The sequence below is a fragment of the Sarcophilus harrisii genome, chromosome 6, assembly GCF_902635505.1.
Source record: "Sarcophilus harrisii chromosome 6, mSarHar1.11, whole genome shotgun sequence".
NCBI lineage: Eukaryota > Metazoa > Chordata > Mammalia > Dasyuromorphia > Dasyuridae > Sarcophilus > Sarcophilus harrisii.
Genome location: NC_045431.1, coordinates 162,604,388 through 162,626,158, shown reverse-complemented (window position 1 = coordinate 162,626,158; position 21,771 = coordinate 162,604,388). Strand labels below are relative to the sequence as shown.

The 21,771-nt window shown below is 37.2% G+C and overlaps 1 protein-coding gene across 4 annotated transcripts in view; it reads left to right on the top strand.

Moving 5' to 3' along the window:
* Positions 1-21,771, top strand: part of SLC4A4 (solute carrier family 4 member 4) — a 382,231-nt gene that overhangs the window by 20,875 nt on the left and 339,585 nt on the right. For 3 of the 4 annotated variants that reach the window (XM_031944125.1, XM_031944124.1, XM_031944126.1), the window contains exon 2: positions 21,149-21,222. In XM_031944125.1, coding sequence (XP_031799985.1) covers positions 21,150-21,222 — 73 coding nt within the window. In that variant the 5' untranslated portion in view covers position 21,149. Of the gene's footprint in view, positions 1-21,129; positions 21,223-21,771 lie in introns of those variants that run through there. The other variant, XM_031944123.1, reaches the window with a different exon arrangement.

The window sequence follows — 21,771 nt, the reverse complement described above, 5'->3', positions numbered from 1 at the left end:
CCTAGCACAAAATAGGTCCTAAATAAATGCTTGTTGACTTGACATCTCAACTTTAGATGACTGTTTTAGCTGTAAAAGGTATTCATGTAATAGGTTCAAAAATTAATCGAATATAATCCAGTTAACTTGATTTAAGATCAAAGATATTTGGTGAGAAAACTCTAGGCATCCAGACCAATTTTTAAATAGAAGTTGTAGGATTACCTGACTTCATTTACTAAATTAGTCAGATTCAACTTATTCCTTATTCTCACAAAGCTTATTTATTTTAAAAATATATTTATTATTTATTTAAAACTTAAATGTAAAATGAGAAAAACAATAGAAAAAGACAGAGAAAAGGAAAAAAATTTCGTGCTCAGCAGAATATAAAGGAAGATTAAAAATATGCAATAATAAATTTACAGGACAAGAAAGCATATAGAAGCATAGAAGACATTGTATTCTTAACTGTCCATCTTTTTTTTGCTTCTTTGTGGATTTTTTTTTTATCTCTATTGTGTACATTTTACTTTATTTTTTCTCTCCCTCCCTCCACCTCCCCCAAGCTATAGTTAAACATGGATATATTTATATATACATACACACACACACATATATATGTACTTATATACATATATACATACATATACACTTGCATATACAATTTACAAACATATGCATATACACATACATATACATACATCTAAAACAATATTAATATGGCTGACCAAAGCTTATCTATTTAAAGAAGACACATATCTGTGGCAGGTAGCATGATTCAGTGGAGAGAACATAATAGGAATTTCAGAAGACCCTCTAGGTGCTGGGTGCTAGATTCAACTTTATTCAATTAACTAATTTTATTGAATTTTAGACAAGTTAATCACTGTAACTCAATTTATTCAACTGTAAAACAAAGAGCTTGAACCAAATGGCTCTTCTTAATTCAGATATTCTGTGATTCTAAATAAGTTGAATAATACATGAGTACTTGTGACTATGTAATAAGGTTTAAATGGGAAATAATGCAATAGAGGCTTACTTAAGTATATTTTAATTACTTAAAAATTACCATATTAAGAATAATCATAGTTTATTTCTTAAAAGTTGATTACTGCTGTGTGTGTGTGTGTGTGTGTGTGTGTGTGTGTGAAAGATACTTGAGAAATAGTTCAGGGTAAATTCCAGAGTAAATTATACCTCAAATTTGAAAACTAAGGACTGAAATCCTCTTCTTAGGAATAGTAAATAGGAAAAGATTGCTATCCTACAAACAAAAGGAAAAAATAAATTCATATTTTTATTGGTATAATTTTCAATTTTGAATGGTGAGTTCACTCCAGATTCATTTTACTGAAAATGGACAATAATTCCTACCACTTACATTCAAAGCATTTCCTGAATATTGAATAATTTATTTATGGTAACTCCCTTATGAGAGTAGAATAACATGATTCTTACTGTTTACCCAGAAACCATCATGCCAGATTATTGAAATGGATATTTTAGAGCTTAATGTAGCTAAAATTTCCAAGGTGACATGTCTTAGTTTCTACTCTGCCTTTCCAAATATAGGCTTTCTGGAAATTTTTCCAGAGGTGTGGGATGCCTGGAACTTTTCTCAGTTGCAAATCATCAATATCTATATGAAAAAAATGCTGCAAAACACTAATAATAAAAGAATTGAAGTTTACACTAGCTCTGAGGTTTTGTTTCATATCAGCAAAATAACAAAGGTAATAAATGAGAAAAATGATGTAGAAAGGCTGTTGAAAGGTGGAGGCACTAATGAGCTATGAATGGAGCAATGAATCTGGAAAACAATTTGGAATTACAAAGTATATACAAAGTAAATTCAATGTAATTTTGTTAAGCAAAAGTAACAGTTAAGATTGGGAGAAGGGAATCAGCCTCTTGTAGAAAGGATGTGGTCCATGAGTTGAACTTGGAAGCAATGTGCTTTAGGAAGATCCCTTTGGTGCCATATGGAGGATAGTTTAGAATGGGTTAAAGGATCAAAATAAAGATATTGGTTCAGAGGCTACTGTAACAGTCCCAAAAAGAAGAGATCAGGACCTGGTCCAGGATGATTGTGTTATGAATAGAGAGAAGAGGAGGCAAGACATGTTTTGGAAGCAGAAGGGACAATGCTTTGCAACTGATTGGATTGGGGTTGGTGATGAGGCAGAGAAAAGAGTTAAATTTGAGAAGATGGATAATTGGAAAGATGTGATACCCTTGTCAGAAATAGGGAAGATCAAAAGAATAGGGGATTTGGAGACTGGCATGAAATAATGAGTTTTTTTGTACTTGTTATATTAGTGATGTCTATGACATCCAATTCAAAATGTCTAATAGGCAGTTGGTGATGTGGTATTGGATGTCTTGGTATAGCAAGCTTGAAGTCATCTTTATAGAAGTATCAATTGGACTTAATGGAACATATAGATAATTTTGATCATTTTTTAATGTAGTTTAGTGACTTTAAAATTATCTCTCTTTAACTTGTTTTCTAAGTCAGTTGTTTTTGAACATATATGCTTTGCATTTCCTTCCATGTCCTCCTCATCTTTTGATTTGTTTTTAATATTTCTTGTCTGGTGGAGCCATTGTTTTCTGTTTGGGCCTTTCTAACATTCAGGGACTTTAATTCTTGATTAAAGTTCACTGCTGTATGTTCCAAGGTTTTGATTCTCTTTGCTCTTTGTTCATCTTTGGTTATTTTATTTTGTATTTTTCTTTCATTTTTTCCAGGTTTTCATAGGATCCATGTAGCCAGGATGCCCTTTTTTCTGATTCTCTACTTGTATTTGTAGATTTACTTTCAAATTCTGGGTTTACTTTTTAGCCTTTTCTGGGTCCTAAGTATTTCTTCACTATGTTCAGCATTTTTTTTCTGTTTATTCATATTTCCTGCATTCGTTTCTGGATTGGGAGCTTGTGTTTCAGTACAGCTCAGTGCTTGAACTTGAGTCTGGTGCCTAGGACTGGATCCTGAATTCTGCAGGAATTGTATGACCTTCTGCTGTGGTTTGGGCCCAGGCTGCCTTGATGCTGGATTGCCTTGGTCCAGACTTCAGCACTGGTCTGCCTCTGTCTCCTGTTGTGAGATTGGACTATTTGTCTTCCACCTATCCTAGTTTGTTTTTGATCCATGTTTCCTCAGAATCCTGGGAGTTTTTTGTGCAATCTTGGGCTGGATAGAGAAGGAGTTTACAGTGATTGTTTTTCACCATCATTGTTTATTGTAGTGTATTTTTAGAATTTTATTGAAAGTATTTGTGGGAGAATCTGAACTCCTGTAGTTCCTAAAATACTGCCATCTCTGCCCATGAGTCTTAAAACAGAATGTGGATAGAGAAATCTAACCCCAGGACAGAACCTTGGGATAGATTAGGGAACATGCTGTGATTAATGTTTCAGTAGAGGTAACCAAAACCTTGGGGCAACTTTGATGTTATCAAGCACACCCTTCTTCTTGATACTTTTTCCTCTTTAGGATTTCTTTTTTGAGCAATGCTCTCTCTTCTGGTTCTTCTGTTACTTCTTTGCTCTTTCTGAGTTTCTTTTGCTGATCTTTTCTGATCATTTTAAATCTTAGTATTTTCTCTCTATTGATTTTATAGACTTTACTTTGTATATATCTGTTTGTATATCGTTGTTTGCATATTGTCCTCTGCCTTAAACTGTGAACTTCTTGAGATTAGTCAGTTTTTCCTGCCTCCCCCCCTTTTATTTGAAAGTATTTCTAGTGCTTAACAGAGTTTCTGGCACATAGTAAATGCTTAATAAATGCTTATTGAATGACTGACCAGCTGAAAAGGAGCAGTCAAACCTGGCAGTGGAGAGTCAAGAGAGATCAATGTCATGAAAATCTTGAAAAGAGAGAAAGTCCAGGAGAAGAAGGTGATCAACAGCATCTCATGTATCAGGTTAAAAAAAGATGAGCGCTAAGAAAGGACCATTGAGTTTGACAATTAGGGGAGATCTTTGTTCTTTCTTTGGACAAAACAATTGTATTTGATAATAAAGGGAAGAAAACAGTAAATTCCCTCATGTACCAAAATATTCATAGTAGAACATTTTGTGGCTAGGAAAATTACTGGAAAGTAAGTAAGAGAACACATTCACTGGGGAATAGCTGACCAAGATATGGAATATGACTAAAATGATGTATTACCAACTACAGATCTGATGAATTAAAAGAAACCCCCGGAAGACCTGATTGAACCTATGCAGAGTGAAGATAACAGAACCAGGAGGAGGGTATACAAAAGCACTACAAGAAAGGAAAAGAAACAACCCCTAAATGTAGCTGAACTCAGATGAAAAACAATGACTCATGTTGGTTTCAGTGGAGAGATGATGAAACTTGCCTCCTTTCTGGGATGGGGTGGGGGGAATCTATAGGTGCCAAATGTTGCATACAACATCAAATATGGTCCCTCTGCCAATTGGCTTTGTTGAATTGTTTTTCTTTGTGAGAGAGGAGGGTTTAGTGGAGCTAGAGATACTGGGAAATGTCAATGGTATGAAAAAAAACCTTGCCTTCTTCATTCTGTCATAACTTTCCCTTTCCCCTTGTACCTTTCCCTCCTACTCTCCACTTCCTGGTCTAAGTCTTTTGCCAAGCTGGTTGTTGAGGACGGGTTCTGCTTGAGGTAACCCTTTCCCCCCCCAAATTTTGACATTAGGGAGCCTAGTGAAAAATCTGGGAAATGACAAAACTACACACCTAGAAATCAATTTTTTCATGCACATTTCCCTAAATAAATTAATTAAAGTAAATTATTTGATAATTTATAATTTAGTACATTAAAGTGAAAGAGAATGGAAAATCAGTCTCCTTTTCAAGAATCTAGATTTAGCCAGGAGACTAAGGATAATATTAATGATCATTTATATAATGCTTTATGATTTGCAAAGTGATCTTATCTTATTTCATTAGATCCTCACAGACACCTTAGGAGTTAAGTGCTATCATCAGGCTCATTTTGAGGTTGAAGAAACAGAAGCAGATAAATTGAATGACTTGCATAAGATCAACTAGTAAGACCTAGAAAGGCTAGATTGGAACTCAATTTTTCTTGATTGTTAAGTCCAATGCCTTATATCTAATTTGCCATCTAGCTGCTTTTATTTAAGGAAAAGGGGGAAAGAAACATTTATAAACACGTACTATGTGCAAGGTACCATGCTAAGTGCTTTACAGATAATATCTCATTCCATCCTCCTAATAGCCTTGTGTGGCTGGTACTCTTATCTCTATTTTATGGTTAAGGAAACTAAGGTAAACTGATGTTAAGTGACTCTCCAGGGGGCCATAAGGATCAAGAAGCTGAATTTGAACTCAAAATTGAGCTAAGAGAGCTAGCTCCAAGGCTAGTACTCTATTCATTGCAGTCACCTAGAATTATGACTGTTATGTATTATTCCTATTAATATACTTATTATTTATTATTATTTTTGAGAGGCAATTGAGGTTAAATGATTTGCCTAGTGTTACACAGCTAATAAGTGTTAGTTGTCTGAGATTGAATTTGAACTCAGGTCCTTCTGATTTCAGGTTGGTGCTCTATATACTGTGCCATATAGCTGTTATTATTATTATTATAATAAATATATCTATTATGACTATTATATGCCCAGCAGTATGGCAAATAAAAAAACAGGTTTAATACAGTGCCCGTATTTTTATTAGGGTGGGAGATCTATTTTTTTCCCAACATGACTTTTATGGAAATGTTTTGCATAACTTCATTTGTTGTTTCTTAATGATAAGAGAGAGAATACAGAATTCAAAAGTTTTAAAAACAAATGTAAAAATAATTGATTAAAATGTAACTGGGAAAAAAATTAAATAAATTTAAAACAAAACAAAACAGAGATAGTGCCCATAGAGACAAGACCCATTAAGTAATTAGGAAACTCAGACATCTTGTATTTTAATACTAAATTGTACAGTATAGACAGCCTGACAACAAGAAAGTTGAGAATAAGCTGCTCAGAGACCCTCTGTGTAAAAGGATAAAGGGCAGAGGGCATTCCTTCAATGGGCTCTATAATCAATGTGCATCTCAGTCCTTTCTTTTACAAAATGGGGAACTGAGTTCCATAAAGGGGCCATTGCAATCCATAGATTGTTGTGGTTGTCAATGAAGGCCTTTCAGGTGGATGCGAGATTCCCAGAAATAGTAAATTCTTTGAATTAGTCTTTACATGTGTAATATGTAGCTCATAGCAGCTTTGAACTCATATGGATCCAAGTTTATATGTCAGGGACTTATAGACATTAATACTCTATTTAATAATAGCTAGCATTTACATGATGTTAAGTATATGCAGGGCACTGTGATAAGAAAACAATATTCCATAAAAAACTCTAGGAGATAGGTGCTACTGTTAACTCCTTTTTTACATTTGAAGAAATTGGGTAAACTGAGGTTAAATAGTTTGCCCAAGTCACTTGCTCATTAGCAGATGTTTGAGATTGGATTTGAACTCCTGCCTCTTGTAGACAAATACAATGACTTCTGTCTTAAATATATAGTTTGAGCCCCGACTGACAGGAAATACCTAAACTGAACTTGTTTTTAGCTCTCATCTAAGTGTCATTGGTGCTTTTGCCAGTAGCACAGTAACAAGGCATAGGACCTACACCAAATTTATTATACTCAACAAAGAATATTGAAAGAGCTCATACCTCATTCCATAGACAATCAAGAGTACTTTCTGTGGGAAGAGAACCTCTGTGATACAAGGGAACTGGTAACCTCTGCGATAATTCAATCAGATAAATCTTGGAATTGAAGCAGAAATAAATTTATTTGCTAGAGTTTTAAGCCACATCTTGGGTTAGTCCAAGGATTTCCATGGTAGCTAGTGCCCTATTTTGCCATTTAGAGCCTGCTTCCTAGGTACCCTGTGCCCAAAGAAATTGGGATTGCTCGAAAGTTGGTTCTCCCAAATCCAAACCTACACAGTCTACATAACTCACAATACCAGGAAAAGGCAGGGTTTGTCTTTGCTTCTTCACATTGTGGATTGATTTTACCTTTCTCCTTGTTTCTAATTTTGACAATTTTTGGCATCAGCCAGAAGTTCTCCCATCATTACATTGCTTCCGATCTTCAGCCAGTTACTTCACTGACTTTACTGCACTAACCCAATCTCAGTTATACATTTTCCCTTCTTTGGGAATGTTACGGTTCTGAAGGTGACATAATCAGAGTTAGCATGTTTCCATGGAGTTTACATGTCTCTAGCTCTTTTATTAGTCAGGATCTTAGTTTAGAAGCACATAAAAGGTTTTTAATCGCCATCCCTGATTAGCCAACTGAATTCATTCAGTTTATTTCTCACAATGCAACAGTAATTTTTTTCAGATGAACAGTACCTGCTGCTAAGTCTTTTTGAGGTGAGGCAAAAAAAGCTCTTGTATTTCTATTTCCTTTAAAATGCCCACCATCCCCACTTGGGAATTGCCCTGAAATTAATAGAAATTTTCATATAAAAAAGTAGCCAGCATTTATATAATACCTTAAGATTTGTGAGTGGTAAATTTAAGAATAGCTAGGACATAGCCAGGTGCATAGAGTGCTGAGTCTGGACTCAGGAAGGCTCATTTTTCTGAGTTCAAATCCAACCTCAGACATGTATTAACTGTGATTCTGGACAAGTCACTTAACCCTATTTGCCTCAGTTTCCTTATCTGTAAAGTGAGCTGAAAGAAAATGGCAAAGCACTCTAGTATCTTTTCCAAGAACACTCCAAATGGAGGCACGGGGAGTCAGACATGACTGGAAGCAACTAAACAGGATAAAGTACTTTAGGATTTACAAAGCACTTTGCAAATATTTTCTCATTTGATTGATATTCTCACAATAGCTCTATGAAACAACTACTCTTTCTATCCCCATTTTGTAGGTGAAGCGGGACTGAGTGAATTGTTGAGAGTCACAAAGTTAGAAAGTGAATAGGGCAATCTTTGAATTCGGAATTGAATTGTTGATTTTATATAATTAAATAATTTTATATATATGTATTATGTAATTACATAAATTTGAATTGTTGATGCCAAATCTAATGCTCTTTTCACTACCTCATTTAATTGCCTCCAAGAATTGATATTTCCTATAATACTGCAATAGTTGAAAAAATCCATGGGCCTCTTACACATAGAAATAATGAATGTCCACTTTTCACGCATCATCAGGAATGGAGTTCTGTAGGACCAGTTAATAAGAGTATGAGCTCTGACCTAGGTGATCACTCACATGGGAAAGTCATTAAGTATGATTCAGGCAATAGGACCTGTCATCCAAGACCTCATCCAGCCCAGCTCAGAGGGTCTCATCCCCAGGTGCATCACCATGGTCACTTCTGAAGTTCATTTCAGATTGTCCCAGTCATAGTTATTTGGAATATTATCAGTGGAAGGGGTGCCCACAGGGAATGAAATCATCAGTCCGAACTGAAGAAGTTCCATACTTGACTCAATAACTGTTCTTAGAAAAGTGTGTAAAAGTGTGACAGAAATGAATGGGGCAAATAGGGTAGCCAGGTGGCACCAGGCTTGGAATCAGAAAAACTCATTTCATGAGTCTGAATCTAGTCCCAGATTCTTACTAGCGTTGCCATCCTGGGCAAGTCACTTGATCCTGTTTACCTCAGTTTCCTCATCTGTAAAATGAGCTAGAGAAAGAAATGGCAAACCCCTCCAGAACCTTTGCCAAGAAAACTCCAAATGGGGTCATGAAGAATCAGATGTGACTGAAATGACTGTAGAACGTCAAAAAGATAGAGACTGCTGGGCCCGAGCCAGGAAAACCTCAGCTCAGATGCAGTCTCAAGATATTTCCCAGCTGTGCGTTCCTGGGTAAATCACTGCCTGCCTCAGTTTCCTAATCTGTAAAATGGACATCATGATAGCACCTACTTCCTCAAATTTGTGTGGGGATCAAATGAGATAATAATTGTAAAGCATTTAGCACAATGCCTGGCACATTGCAAGTACCATTAGCCATTACATCACATTCTGTTTTAAGTTCCTAGGGAGACAGCAGGGGATTTTGTGGGGCTGGCACTCAGGAGATCTGAGTTCTGTCCTTGTTCTGATTTTACTTTTTAACATGGTGCCATTGCTCTGCATCTCAAGTCCTCCAACTATAAAAATATCTTCAATATCCACATCTATAAAAGAAATTATAAAAAGACTATATGATCTGGAAGGCCCTTTTCAGTAGGCTGGGAGTCTGCAGGTTTGCTATTTTGGGGAACCCTATAGTGAAAGCTTTTTTTTTTTTCAAAGACAATGGAGCTTTTGCATAGTGAATAATCATTCCATAAATTCTATGCTTTGCAAATCCAGATGGTCATTGACTGTTTGCTTAAATGAAGGGTACCTGCTTTCTTATTGCATTATTTTATCAGTTGTTAGAATCAAAAATTAACAGAAATTTCTCTGGCATCTCCTACTTTGCCTTCATTTAGTATCTATGTTGTTTTATAGCGAGATCTTTGGGCTGGGAGTTAGGAGTCTGCATCTTAAAGCCAGCTCTGCTGTTAACTAACTGTGTGTGACATAGAACAAATATTTATCTATATTAATGCCTCTGGGGGCAGCTAGGTGGGCCTGAAATCAGGAAGATTCATCTTCCTGAGTTCAAATTCAGCCTCCATCATTATTTGGGTGATCCTGGCAAGCCCCTTAACCCTATTTTTGCTTCTCTTTGCTATCTCTTCTACCTTTGCCACTTTCCCCATTGTGATTTTAACATAATATGGGTCAGCATGAAAAATTAAATGGGAATTTTCTGGGAGTTTTTTGGAAGCTGAAGATGATACATAAAAGCCATCAGATGATATAGAAAAAGTTTACAAATTCAGAAATGCATAAAATATATCTATAGTATTATATAATGTTAACCCAAATTTTATAATAAGATACTATAAATAAAAATAAAATAAAATGGGAAATAAATAAAAAGGAAATAAAATAAAATAAAATAAAGGAATAAATAATATATATTTATTTAAAATATAAATAAATTAAAATAAAATAAATTAGGAATAAATAAAATAAATAGGAAATAAATAAAAAATAGGAAAGTAAAAAATAAAATAAATAAAATATTTATTTAAATAAATAAATAAAATAAATAGGAAAAATCAGACTTTTTCACTGGTACAAAGGGAGGGAGGCAGAAATGTTTCTGCAGATTTTCTAGATTGTGGAGATGATGCACCTATATCCACCATGATATGAAAGGGATAGCTAACTGCACAAATGAAGATGAGGCTGTTTCGTGTCTCCATGACCTGGTAATTCAGCTAGATTGAATCATGGTGTACTTTGAAAATCCTCTGAATGGGAAATCTACTCATTCTATATCAGATAAAATTTAGAAAAACTCAAGTCCTCCACATTCTGGTTCCCATTTAAATTTTCCAATCTTTTTTGCACGACTCTACTTCATTATGTCATAATTTCAGGGAAACTAATCTGTTTACTTCCTTATGCAGAACATTTCATTTTCTACCTTCAAAGTTTTGCAGAGATGGTTATGCATTTTTAGCCTAAAATAACCTTGTTTGTTGTTGTTGTTGAGTCATTCAGTTGCTTCCAACTCTTTATGGCTTCATGGACCATAGCCCGCCAAGTCCAGGACACTGGCCATATGATGTTTCTCCTGATGTTCCTGCTTATTAATCCTTTGCCTCCAACTGAAATGACTTCATATTACTTATTATTTACTTGCTTGTACAGTTGTTACATTCCCTCCATCCCCTGCAGAACATAAGCATTTTAAGGTCCACATCGATTTCATTAATGGTTTATTTAAAAAGCAGGTGAAGCAAGTAGGAATGTCAAGGACCATAGCATCACAAAATATGAAACTGAGAGAATCCTGACAGAAAAATAACAGGCCACTAATTTGAGAGTCATTTCTAATAACTACCAGTGTACAGACCTCTAGCTTAGAGCACAATTTGGCTCTGAACAAATTTGAAGAAAAAATAAAAATGAGATTTATTTGAAGAAAATGCTAATACTTAAAAATGAGAGATAGAAGTTCAGTTAGGTAATGCAGTGGATAGAGCACCAGCCCTGAAGTCTGGAGGACCCGAGTTCAAATTTGACCTCAGACACTTAACACTTCCTAGCTGTGTGACCCTAGACCAGTCACTTGACTTCAATTGCCTCATCAAAAGAGAGAGAGAGAGAGAGAGAGAGGACACAGAGAGAAAAGAATGGAATCAAACAAGGACTATTTCCCTTAGAAATTTACCAGATCTCAATAAGTCAAGCCAAAAAGACTAGAAATTTTCTTAGCTTTCAAATGCTTATGGACAGAGAGGGTTAAAGTTAGTCTAAGCAAAGCCAAAAATGTGCATAGCTAATCATCTTTTATTTGCCTGAAAGATCATCGGGATGCACTCTTTAGAATTTTTCAGCTACTAATAAACTGTCTAGCTAACTGAGATAATTTGGACACATATTTAATAGAAGAGTGGACCAAACAAATTTTTGAAATCAAAATAAATTATCAAAATAAACACCAAAAGATGAGTCATGTAAAGATGTAATCATCTCCTCAGCAAATTATATTCTTTATGTCAGTAGAATATTGCATAAACAAACTCTTAAGAATTAAAAAAAACTATAGAAAGAATTTTGTTATTCATCAGCAGTTCTCCTTTTGCTATAGAGAGTATCTTTTCTTTAGACAATATATACCTATTTGGGTAAACATCAGGCACCTAAGACTCAAAACTAAATGTTCTTTATTTTACATTGTTTTATGGCATAAATATCATATTCCCTAATAAGAAATTTGAGACTTAGCTTTATTATGAACTGTTACTAACCATTAGTTAAGAAGGAATGGTTTCTGAATTTAAATGCCTGAAGAAAATTAACCTTTTGCAAAGAAAAGTCTTGGAAGAAAGTTTAGATCCCCTTTCCTCACATCCCCAGTCTTCACATACTGGATTTCCTACTCTATTAGTATCAAATTTGTCAAGCACCTGCTCTGTGCCAGACACTGTACTAGACATCAGATAAAAAATGAAATAATCCCTGTCTTCAAGGAGCTTATATTCTTTTGGGGGAAATCACAATATATTCATAGGTTTTTAAAAATGTAAATACCAAGTAAGTACTAAGTAATGTCCAAGGGGGACCAATAGCAGATGGGGAGATGAGGAAAGATGATATCAGAGATTGAGCTGAGCTTCAAAGGAAGCTAAAGAGACTATGAATTCATGGCTTTGCATAGGACACAGTCTGAGCAAAAGTAAGGAGGTGGGAGATGCAGCATTATAGGTGAGGAACAAACAACAGGCTTCTTTGGTGGAATAAAGTACATGACAAGGAGAGTTATGAGAAATAAATCTAGAAGAGTAGATAGGAACCAGAATATGGAGAATTTTAAACATCAGGTGGTGAAACTTATCCTAGAAGCAAGGGGAAGACCCTGATGATTTTTTGAGAAAGTGGGTCATAAAGTCACGACTATGTTTTAGGAATATGAAATTGTGGTTTTTGTTCAGTCATTTTCCACGTTTCAGAGTCATTTTGCACAAGTCACTCAACCCCTCTTAGTGGCAGAAGGTTTTTTCCTCATTTTCCTCATCTGTAAAGTGAAAGGATTGAATTAAATGATCTCTGTAGTGCTAACATTGTGATCTGTGTTCTGTCAGTCATATCAATAAGTTCATAGTCTGTACTATAAGAGAAACAGAGATTAGTCCACCATAGTCCTGTCCTTAACTCCATAATCTCATTGTAGGAAACAAGATGAATCCTGCTTTCTTTAGTTCCACAAAAAATGTATTAATTGTCTACTTGGTACCATAATAGGTACCACAATAGACACCACAATAGGATGAAAAGAAAATGAAATCAATTTGGATCTGCAGGGAATAGAGGGAATATAACATATTTAGAAGCAAGTAAATAATAAGTAATATGAAGTCATTTCAGTTGAAAGCAAAGGATTAATAAGCAGGAGAATCAGGAGAAACCTCAGATGGGCAGTGGCCTGGGGTTTGGTCCATTGGGCCAGAACTCTGGAGAAATGTACTTGAGGCAAGGATTCTTACAACAAGGTGTTAACTCAGTGGAATGGATAAGACAAGGGTGATCTAGTTTAGCACAGTGATTAATACTTCTCTAGTTCAGTATGATTGATTTAATCTTACAACAAATAATGGTTCCCTAGTGATATAATGATTGGCTTATACTTAGTATGATGAATAGATTTAATTGTAATAGAGTATTTAAGAAGGTCAGAGTCAGACCTAGAGGAGAACTTGAAGACTCTCCAGGTGGCTGTCCTATCTCCTTCACTTCTCTACTACAACAAAGGTCCCCCAGAAAGCTTAATCGGCCTTAGGTGAAGGAGGCAGACTGTGAAGGAGATAATAAAGACTTTGGACTTTATTCCTGACTATTCTTGTGGTGATAATTCTGCTGAAACCAAGGCCCATCCAGAGACCTCTAGCCAGAACATTACAGTCCCTGAAGACTTTTAAAGACATTACTCATGATATATAGGTAAAAAGCTTCAGTGTATTCTACCAATCTTTGATGTCTGATTGTCGCCAAAATGTTGGTGGTTTTCCTGGCTCCAAGAGATCTTGCAGCTTTGTCCTTGGTTCTTGCTTCTGCTTTCTTCAGTCTCCAGTCAGCTCCGACTCGTGGCTTCTCAGTCTCCAGTCTGTGGCTAGTAGTCTTTTCTTCCAGAGTGTTCTTTCTCAGAGACCTGTTGATGTTCCAGAGAAATTCTTTGATGTCTCTCTCTTTAAGAGATTATATCTTCTTAAAATTCTTATCTACCTTGCACTTTATTTATTTTTGGCTTAGCATGGTGCTAGGCACATGATAGGTACTTAATAAGTGTTTCTTGGCTGACTGATTGATTGGTTTGCCTTTTTTGCTTTGAATTTGTGCCAATATGTAGGTTTTTTAAGTGATTTACTGAACTTGAAGGATATGTGTTGTGGTTCATTTATCTATTGTGACTTCTGATTATTAGTTTCTTTACCACTGGAGATTCCCTGCCTCCTTCCCCCAATCTGGAGCAGAATCTTTTCTTTCCAGAAACAACATGGGCCAAAGTTTAGTGTCTTTATCATGAAACTCCTGGTATATCTCATTATGTATAGAACTACCGGTGGGCTGACTCTACAGAAGTATTCTCCCTGTCAGTCCCCTAAACACACACAACCCAACACACACACACACACACACACAACCCTGTGAATTTTGCTTTACTGACCTATTTTCCTTCGTGGCCTACAATGACAATATATTACCAAAAGGTGGCAGCAAACTTAAGCCCTGATAAATTTCCTTAACTCTTCGGGTTAAGAATTAACATTAAGAGCAAGCTCAAAATAGCTTATTTCAGAGAAAAGACTTCATAAAGTTTTAAGCTAAAAAAAAAAAAAAAAGAACTATGATATTCATACGCTTATTCTAATAATATAAGTGATTTCCTAGCTTCTAGAAATGATTAGAAGAGGGAACTTTGGGGAAAGGTGGGTGTGTTGGTCCCATTTTAGGTGGAAGAGCTGATTTCTCATTTTCATGCGACCATGCATCTTAGTGATCTTGACTATTGCAACTGGAGATTTTTTTCCTCCCAAGAAGTTTCCAGGTAAATTAGCAGAGGCAGTCAAGATCTGAGTTCTTTCTTTTTCCTTTTCCTTTTTTTTTTCCTTTTTCTTTTCAAACATATATATAATTTTCAACATTTACCCTTGCAAGACCTTGTGTTCCAAAAATTTGTTTTCCTCCTTCCCCCTCCCTTAGACAGCAAACAAATATATATTAAACTTGTAATTCTTCTATGTGTATTTCCACAATTATCTGCTGCACAAGAAAAATCAGATCAAAAAGGAAAAAAATCAGAAAGAAAACAAAATGCAAGCAAACAACAACAAAAAAGTGAAAATACTATGTTGTGACCCTCACTCAACCCTCACAGTCCTCTCTCTGGGTGGAGATGGCCCCAAATCGTAATTCTGAGGGAGATTAGTACTGCTTTTATGAAATAAAGGCTCCATGTACATAATACATGGTCCACTGGGAAAAGAATTAGCTTTGCAGTTAGAAGACCCATCCTTTCACTTACTATGGCCTATTTGCTCTTTAAACCCTTCCCTCCCTATGAATCTTTTGTTTCACTCAGTGTGAAAGGGCACGTGTAGCAAGATTGGTTTAAACATTTGCTCTGCCTAGGATGGCAGTTGTAAAATGAGAGATTATGAGGCTCCCTGAAGCTTGTAAAGAGACTGAATGGTTCTGTTAAAACAAGTACACTTTAAAGAAATTGTTAACTAATAAACTTTATACCACAAAAGTGACTTAGAAAATTATCAGTATTGCCAACTGAGGACTCAATATGTTGAAAAGAGAAAGTCATTCTGTACTGTGTGCTATAACTTTCATGATTTTTTTTTTGGGAGGGAGAGGAATTAGTAAATCCTATTATTAACTTGATCCTTATGTAACTTCCAACTTAACCTGGAGGAGGAGGGGATGTAAACCATGGTAAGGGAGGAAGTGGGATGGTTATGTGGGAGTACTTGTTGGTGGAAAGATGAGAGTAAATCCTTTACATAGAAGAACACAGGGTCATGCCCTAGTGTAGGTGTATTTTGATAGCTATATTTCAATACTATCCTAGAAATTTAAAATTTAATTAATGTCTTAAATTAAAATGATTAATTATATCACTTTAATTTTATGAAAAATGTTATTAATTTTGTTTTACTTCAAGACATTCTGAAAAGGGGTTCATGGGCTTCAGGAAAAGGGGCCAGAGAAACATCACAGATTAAAGCTTTCTGCCCTGGTTATAAGATATCCTTTTCCCCCTTCTTATGAAGTTGCCTCTGAGTACCTCAAGTTCCATAGCTTTTAGTTAAGCTAAAAGTAGTGAGGTTCAGATTTAGTTGGGAACCACCTTGAATAGAAGTTTCCATTTCCTTTCTCATTCTCTTCTTAAACCTGGAAAAGCATTTAAGGATTGGCTATATAAAATTATAATCAAATACTACTACAATAAAGATAAATTAAATGTTTAAAATGGGCCACAGGAAGGGAGGGGTGGACGGAGAAGGGTAACCGAGGAGTCTAAAGGCGACTGAGCCCAAAGACCTTCAACCTTTAACAGTAATGTGCTGGGGCAGGCTTACGTCCTGAAGCCTGGGTTCTGGCAGCCTGCCACGTGCTGACTGGCTGATTGGCAGTTGCTTGCTCCGGGTGGACCAGCTGGGGAACACGTTGGCAGTCGGCAAGGACATTTAGGGGCAGGCTCTCTTGGAGGACAGGCTACAACAGGGTCTTATGGCCAATGGCTGATGCTGTCCCTAAATCTTTCTTGTGATGGGCTTGAGTCCCCCTGATGAGCCTGTTCCGTGTTAAGCTGGTCCCAGGAAAGAGGCAATGGTTTTGGCAGCCGATTTAGACATGTGCTCCACTCCAATGGGTTTTCTCTCCCGGAATAACAGAGAATAAGAAAAATTCCATTTTGGGTGTGGATTTTATATAGCAGGGCTATAACTTTTACTGTCACAGTCCACACTGCAAGAAGCCGATATTGGCTCAGTGTAAATTTTATAAGATAGACTAACATGACCCTTATCCCCGTGATGCCAGTGAGAGGCTTCCAAATCTATTCTGAACTCACTCTTGCTTGTGATATGAACACCCTTCAGTGAAGGAGTTCTCCCTCCCTTTCTTTTTCCCAGCAAAATGCACAAGCAGTTTGAAAGGCATGTTTCAGGAATGTTTGTGGGACAGTATGGGTAAAGTTACACAAGACATCGAGTCAGGTTAGAAAATACATGCCATCTATCTAAAGAGATGATTCCAGCGGTTCTAATTATAACATTCAGAAGAATTTTGGGACCCCAAACCCTCTGGATCTGAACAATTGACATTCAAGGCATATTGATGAAGATTCCATCTCTTCTCTTGTGTGCTTGTCTAAAATGATGGTGAACGTTCATTCTCATGTTCATGAGAATATGCATGTTGTGGGTGCCCAGGTTTTGTATTTTTAGTCTGTAATACTCACACTTGCAGAATGTAGCATCTTAACTCTTCTTGTAGAGAAGGGACAGCTCTCAGAACATGATGTGGGGTTCACATGCAGCAGTCAAACAGAAGTTGATTTTCCCTGTGTGAATTTCTGATTCCTTGTTACATATGGTCTGTGGTGGAACTCTAAACCATTTATCAAATAGCCAAAGACTGATCTAGGAATTATTGTCAGTTTGTAGTTCAGAAGAAACCCAGATGTTGATGATGGAGGTGGAGGGTGGAGAAATTGCCACACTGGATTACAATCTCAACCTGTAAACTAGCCCTTGTCTTAAACCTCTCTTTCAACTCATACAGTCCCTAGGTAGTGATAGCACATCTTTTTCTTTTAATTATCTTTTTATTTACAAGATATGGACATGGGGTTTTGGGTCTTCTCTCACCCTGTCTTCTCATTCTATCTCCATATCTGCATTGGGCCCTCAAATGTCCAACTTCAAATGTCCAAACATCGAGTTTCTCTAGAATGGGTAATTTTACAGCATTGACAACTGCCAAATCTTTTGTTCCAATTTTTCCCCTCCTTCCTCCCATCCCCTCCCCTAGATGGCAGGTTGACCAATACATGTTAAATATGTTAAAGTATAAATTAAATACAATATATATATATATATATATATATATATATATATATATATATATATACAAAGTATACATGTCCAAACAGTTATTTTGCTGTACAAAAAGAGTCGGACTTTGAAATAGTGTACAATTAGCCTGTGAAGGAAATCAAAAATGCAGGCGGACAAAAATATAGGGATTGGGAATTCTATGTAATGGTTCATAGTCATTTCTCAGAGTTCTTTCCCTGGGTGAGACTGGTCTGGTGGTACTGCTCTATTGGAACTGATTTGGTTCATGTCATTGCTGGAGATGGCCATGTTCATCAGAATTACACATTTTTTTTTTTTTTTTTTTTTACCTTGCTCCTGTTGCATGAAAGATGGAGAAAACTCAGACACAGCAAATTAACCTCTGCTTTAGGGAATTATATACTCGGTATCTGACAAATCTAGATCTTGTAGAGACCCTGGGATTGTCTCCCAGGGGAATGTTGGTTGTTGTTGGTTATTATTGAATTGAGGGGAGCAAATAGCTTTTTAGTAAACAGAGCCCTGAACTTGGAGCAAGGACATGAGTTCAAGTCTGACTGAGCTGTGTGACCTCAGGTGAGATATTTCTGTTTGGTTCAGTTTTCTCACTATAAAATGGGAATAATAATAGCATTTACTTTTAGTGTTGTTATGAAGACCAAATGAGATAATATTTTTAAAGTACTGAGTACGGTGTCTGGCACATAGCAGGTGTTGGTAAATGCTTGTTAAATCTTCACCTAAAGAAGGGAGATTAAACAGCTTTGCTTGTCCAGTAAGGGGAACAATAGAAATAGATTGACAGGTCAGGGGATATTCTGTGCTTTGGACATCTGTTAACATAATTTCATCATTGAGTTGTAATCCTTACTTGGATCTACAAACAATGTAAAATAAATGAATTTTGATTCTTGGGCTGGTGGCGGGCCTTGGTAAGGCAGGAGCATACTGGTTATTGATTGGACTGGAGTCGTCTCTTTTTATATTTTGATTCTACAACTGTTTCTCTTCTATGCCTTCTGTGTATGAGGTTCTATTCTGGGTAGTAGACATTGAATGATAACAAATGACTGAACCTTGCCTCTCAAGAAGTTTACCTTCATTTCGCTGGGAGATGTGCACACATCAGTATTATATAGAGTATGTTTGATGATGTGGCCAGATGAAACATCCAGTCAAAATATTTGAGGAAAATGTGACAAAAGAGAGAACTTTTGGTGTGGGAGTACAGGGAAGGTTCAGAGTCAGTAGCATGTATTTTTGGGAAGTTGATTTTGAAAGATGCTGGAGGCATTACAGTCCAGGCGGGGGGATGGCTTAGCCTACTATGCAAAGGCTGGTCATGGCATGTCAGGTTGGGTGAATAGAGGTATAGGCTAGAAAAGACCTCAGAGGTCAACTTAAGGAGGAAATCGAGGTCCAAAGAATTAAGGTTAATGTCAGAGATGGGATTTGAACCCAGGGGCTCTGACTCCAGTGTCAAAAAGAGCATAACTTTAGACCTTCAAAGTCATTTAGTCCAACTCTCTTCTTTCATAGTTGAGGGAACTGAGTCTTATAGAGGTAAAATGATTTGTTTATGACAGACAGTGGCGGTCACAGTCAATACTCTTTCATTGTTGTTTCATTGTTGTTTCATTGCTGTTAGCCAGCTATTGGTTCAGTTTGGGTTTTTTATTTGTGGTTTGTATGTAGTAAAAGTAATAAAGATAGCTCAGGTGAAGCATTTGGATGCTGCTCCCATGACTTCAGAGGGAGAAATTTTCCATATTTCTAGGGGATTGATGACAAGTCACTTAGGGAAGATAGGATGGATATATGCACATGATAGAGCACAGGGAAATATCCTATTTTGGATATCCATCCACATATGCTATCATGTATGTTCCTATTTTGCTTTTCCTTTTCTGTGTAAACTCTGTAGAGCAGGAAGTAGAATGATCTGGCCTTTCTTTGTATTTGCCACACTTAGCACAGTACCTGTCATTCATTAAGAAATTAATAAATGCTTGATTATGAATAACAAATTTCTGCATAACAGTAGCTACTGTTATAAGTCTAAGAACAATTCAATGGGTTTGATACTACTCTCTAAAATCCTTCTCCTTTGGGCCCTGCAGAATTCATGAGGGATTTTCTCCTAACTTCACTATAAATGGCGTTCATGGAATTCTCCCTAATAAAGTTTATACAATTAAAGAAAGGAGGCTCCTAGTATGAAAATAACTCTTAATTCGTGTTGTAAACTTGGAAATGTGCTTGGCAACGGTTGGCCTAAAAAGGCTGTCAAGACTTGGAAGGCTCATGAGGTCTTATTTAGCATGTGAAAATGCAGAGTAGATCCTATTATGTAACATGACAGGAGGGCAGCAAAATATAGTTCTAAAATAAAGAATCCCAGCCCCTGTGTAGGGCAGTTAAAGGACCAGCATGGGGAAACCCTGAAGTGAGAAGATGGAAGAAAGTCAATGAATGAGTGACATGTCTAAGTGACGCTAGGATGGCTTGACTATTGTTGGAGCTGGGTCCCAGCTTAAGCTTTAGATGTCAGACCTCTGTAAGGCCGACATGTGACTCAAAGCTTGCCACTTGACAGAAGCATATGTTTTGCTGGTATTAAGAGGCTGGCTGAAGGCTAGGCTCCCACTGTGTATTAGACGATCTCTCTGTCTCTGTCTCTGTCTCTGTCTTTCTTAGTCTCTTGGTCTCTCTCTGTTTGTCTTTCTCCGTTGCTGTCTCTGTCTCTGGGTCTCTCTGTCTCTGTATCTCTGTCTCTCTGTTTTTCTCTCTCCCTTTGTGTGTGTCTCTCTCTCTGTCTCTTTGTCTCTGTTTCTGTATCTCTGTCTCTTTGTCTCTCTCTGTCTCTGTCTCCCTGTCTCTCTCGTCTTTCTGTCTCTGCCTGCCTGTCTGTCTCTGTCTCTCTGTCTCTTTCTGTCTCTCTGTCTCTCTGTCTCTCTGTCTCTCTCTCTCTCTCTCTCTCTCTGTCTCTCTCTGTCTCTCCCTCCCTCCCTCCGTGGGTGGGTGTGCACAGGGGGTGTATGTGAGTGTATACATTTTCTGCAGCAGGTATCACCCGAGCTGCTCGCCGATGCTGGATTTCCACAAACGCTCAGCGCTCCGTTCCGCAGACACACCAAACTTCCTCTCCTCTCTAGTTTCTTGCCTGCTTTCTGCAAAGGCACCGAGTGCTGGGGGTGGGGAGGGGGAACCCTCTGCCGCTCGGTGATTACCCTCCCTCCACTTGCTAATTCTAGAATTCGAGCTATGTGGGACCGGTGTAATCCTAAACACTGCTCCAAAGAAGCTATAACGGAGTTGTAAGAGCGAGAGGAGAGTGGCCTGCTGACATGAACGGGAGCACGCAGCAGATTAACCTGCCCCGAAGCTGGGCTGCTCCGAGTGGCTCCCTCCAGGAGAGATCTGAACACTCGTTTTTTCTTTTTTATTACTATAGGATGGAGGATGAAGCCGTCCTGGACAGAGGGGCTTCTTTCCTGAAACACGTGTGCGATGAAGAAGAAGTCGAAGGTGAGTGCTGTCAGTGGGGGCTCGGACATCTCTCTCCTTATTTATTTCTGTCTGCACATTCTCACACCCAGTACAGCTGATATCTTTGAAGTTAGAAACCAAAGCTTTCCCCTAGGGAATCATTCGTATCGTGTGTGTGAGAGAGAGAGAGAGAAGGAAAGAGAGGGAGAGAGAGAGAGGGAGGGAGGGAGAAAAAGAGAGAGAGAGAGAGAGAGAGAGAGAGAGAGAGAGAGATTAGATAGATTTAAATCTTCATTCTGAGGTCAGAACCTTGGCTAAGGTGATGTTATCTTTTCCTGGGTGATCTCTAAAGCCCTTTCTAATGCTAAATTGAGGAATCTGGAAATCTGATTTTGTAGCAGGTGCCAGTGTTAGATGTTCTTTTAAAAATAAATTAGTTTATGTGATAATATTAACCAGTCACCAGTGACTAATTCAAAGGAGCTGCTGGCTTTATATAAATGTACTTGGCAGTGCTTACTAATAAATATTCTCTCTTGTATGTTACAGTGTAGACAAGCAGATGTTACAAAGGGAGACTGATACCAG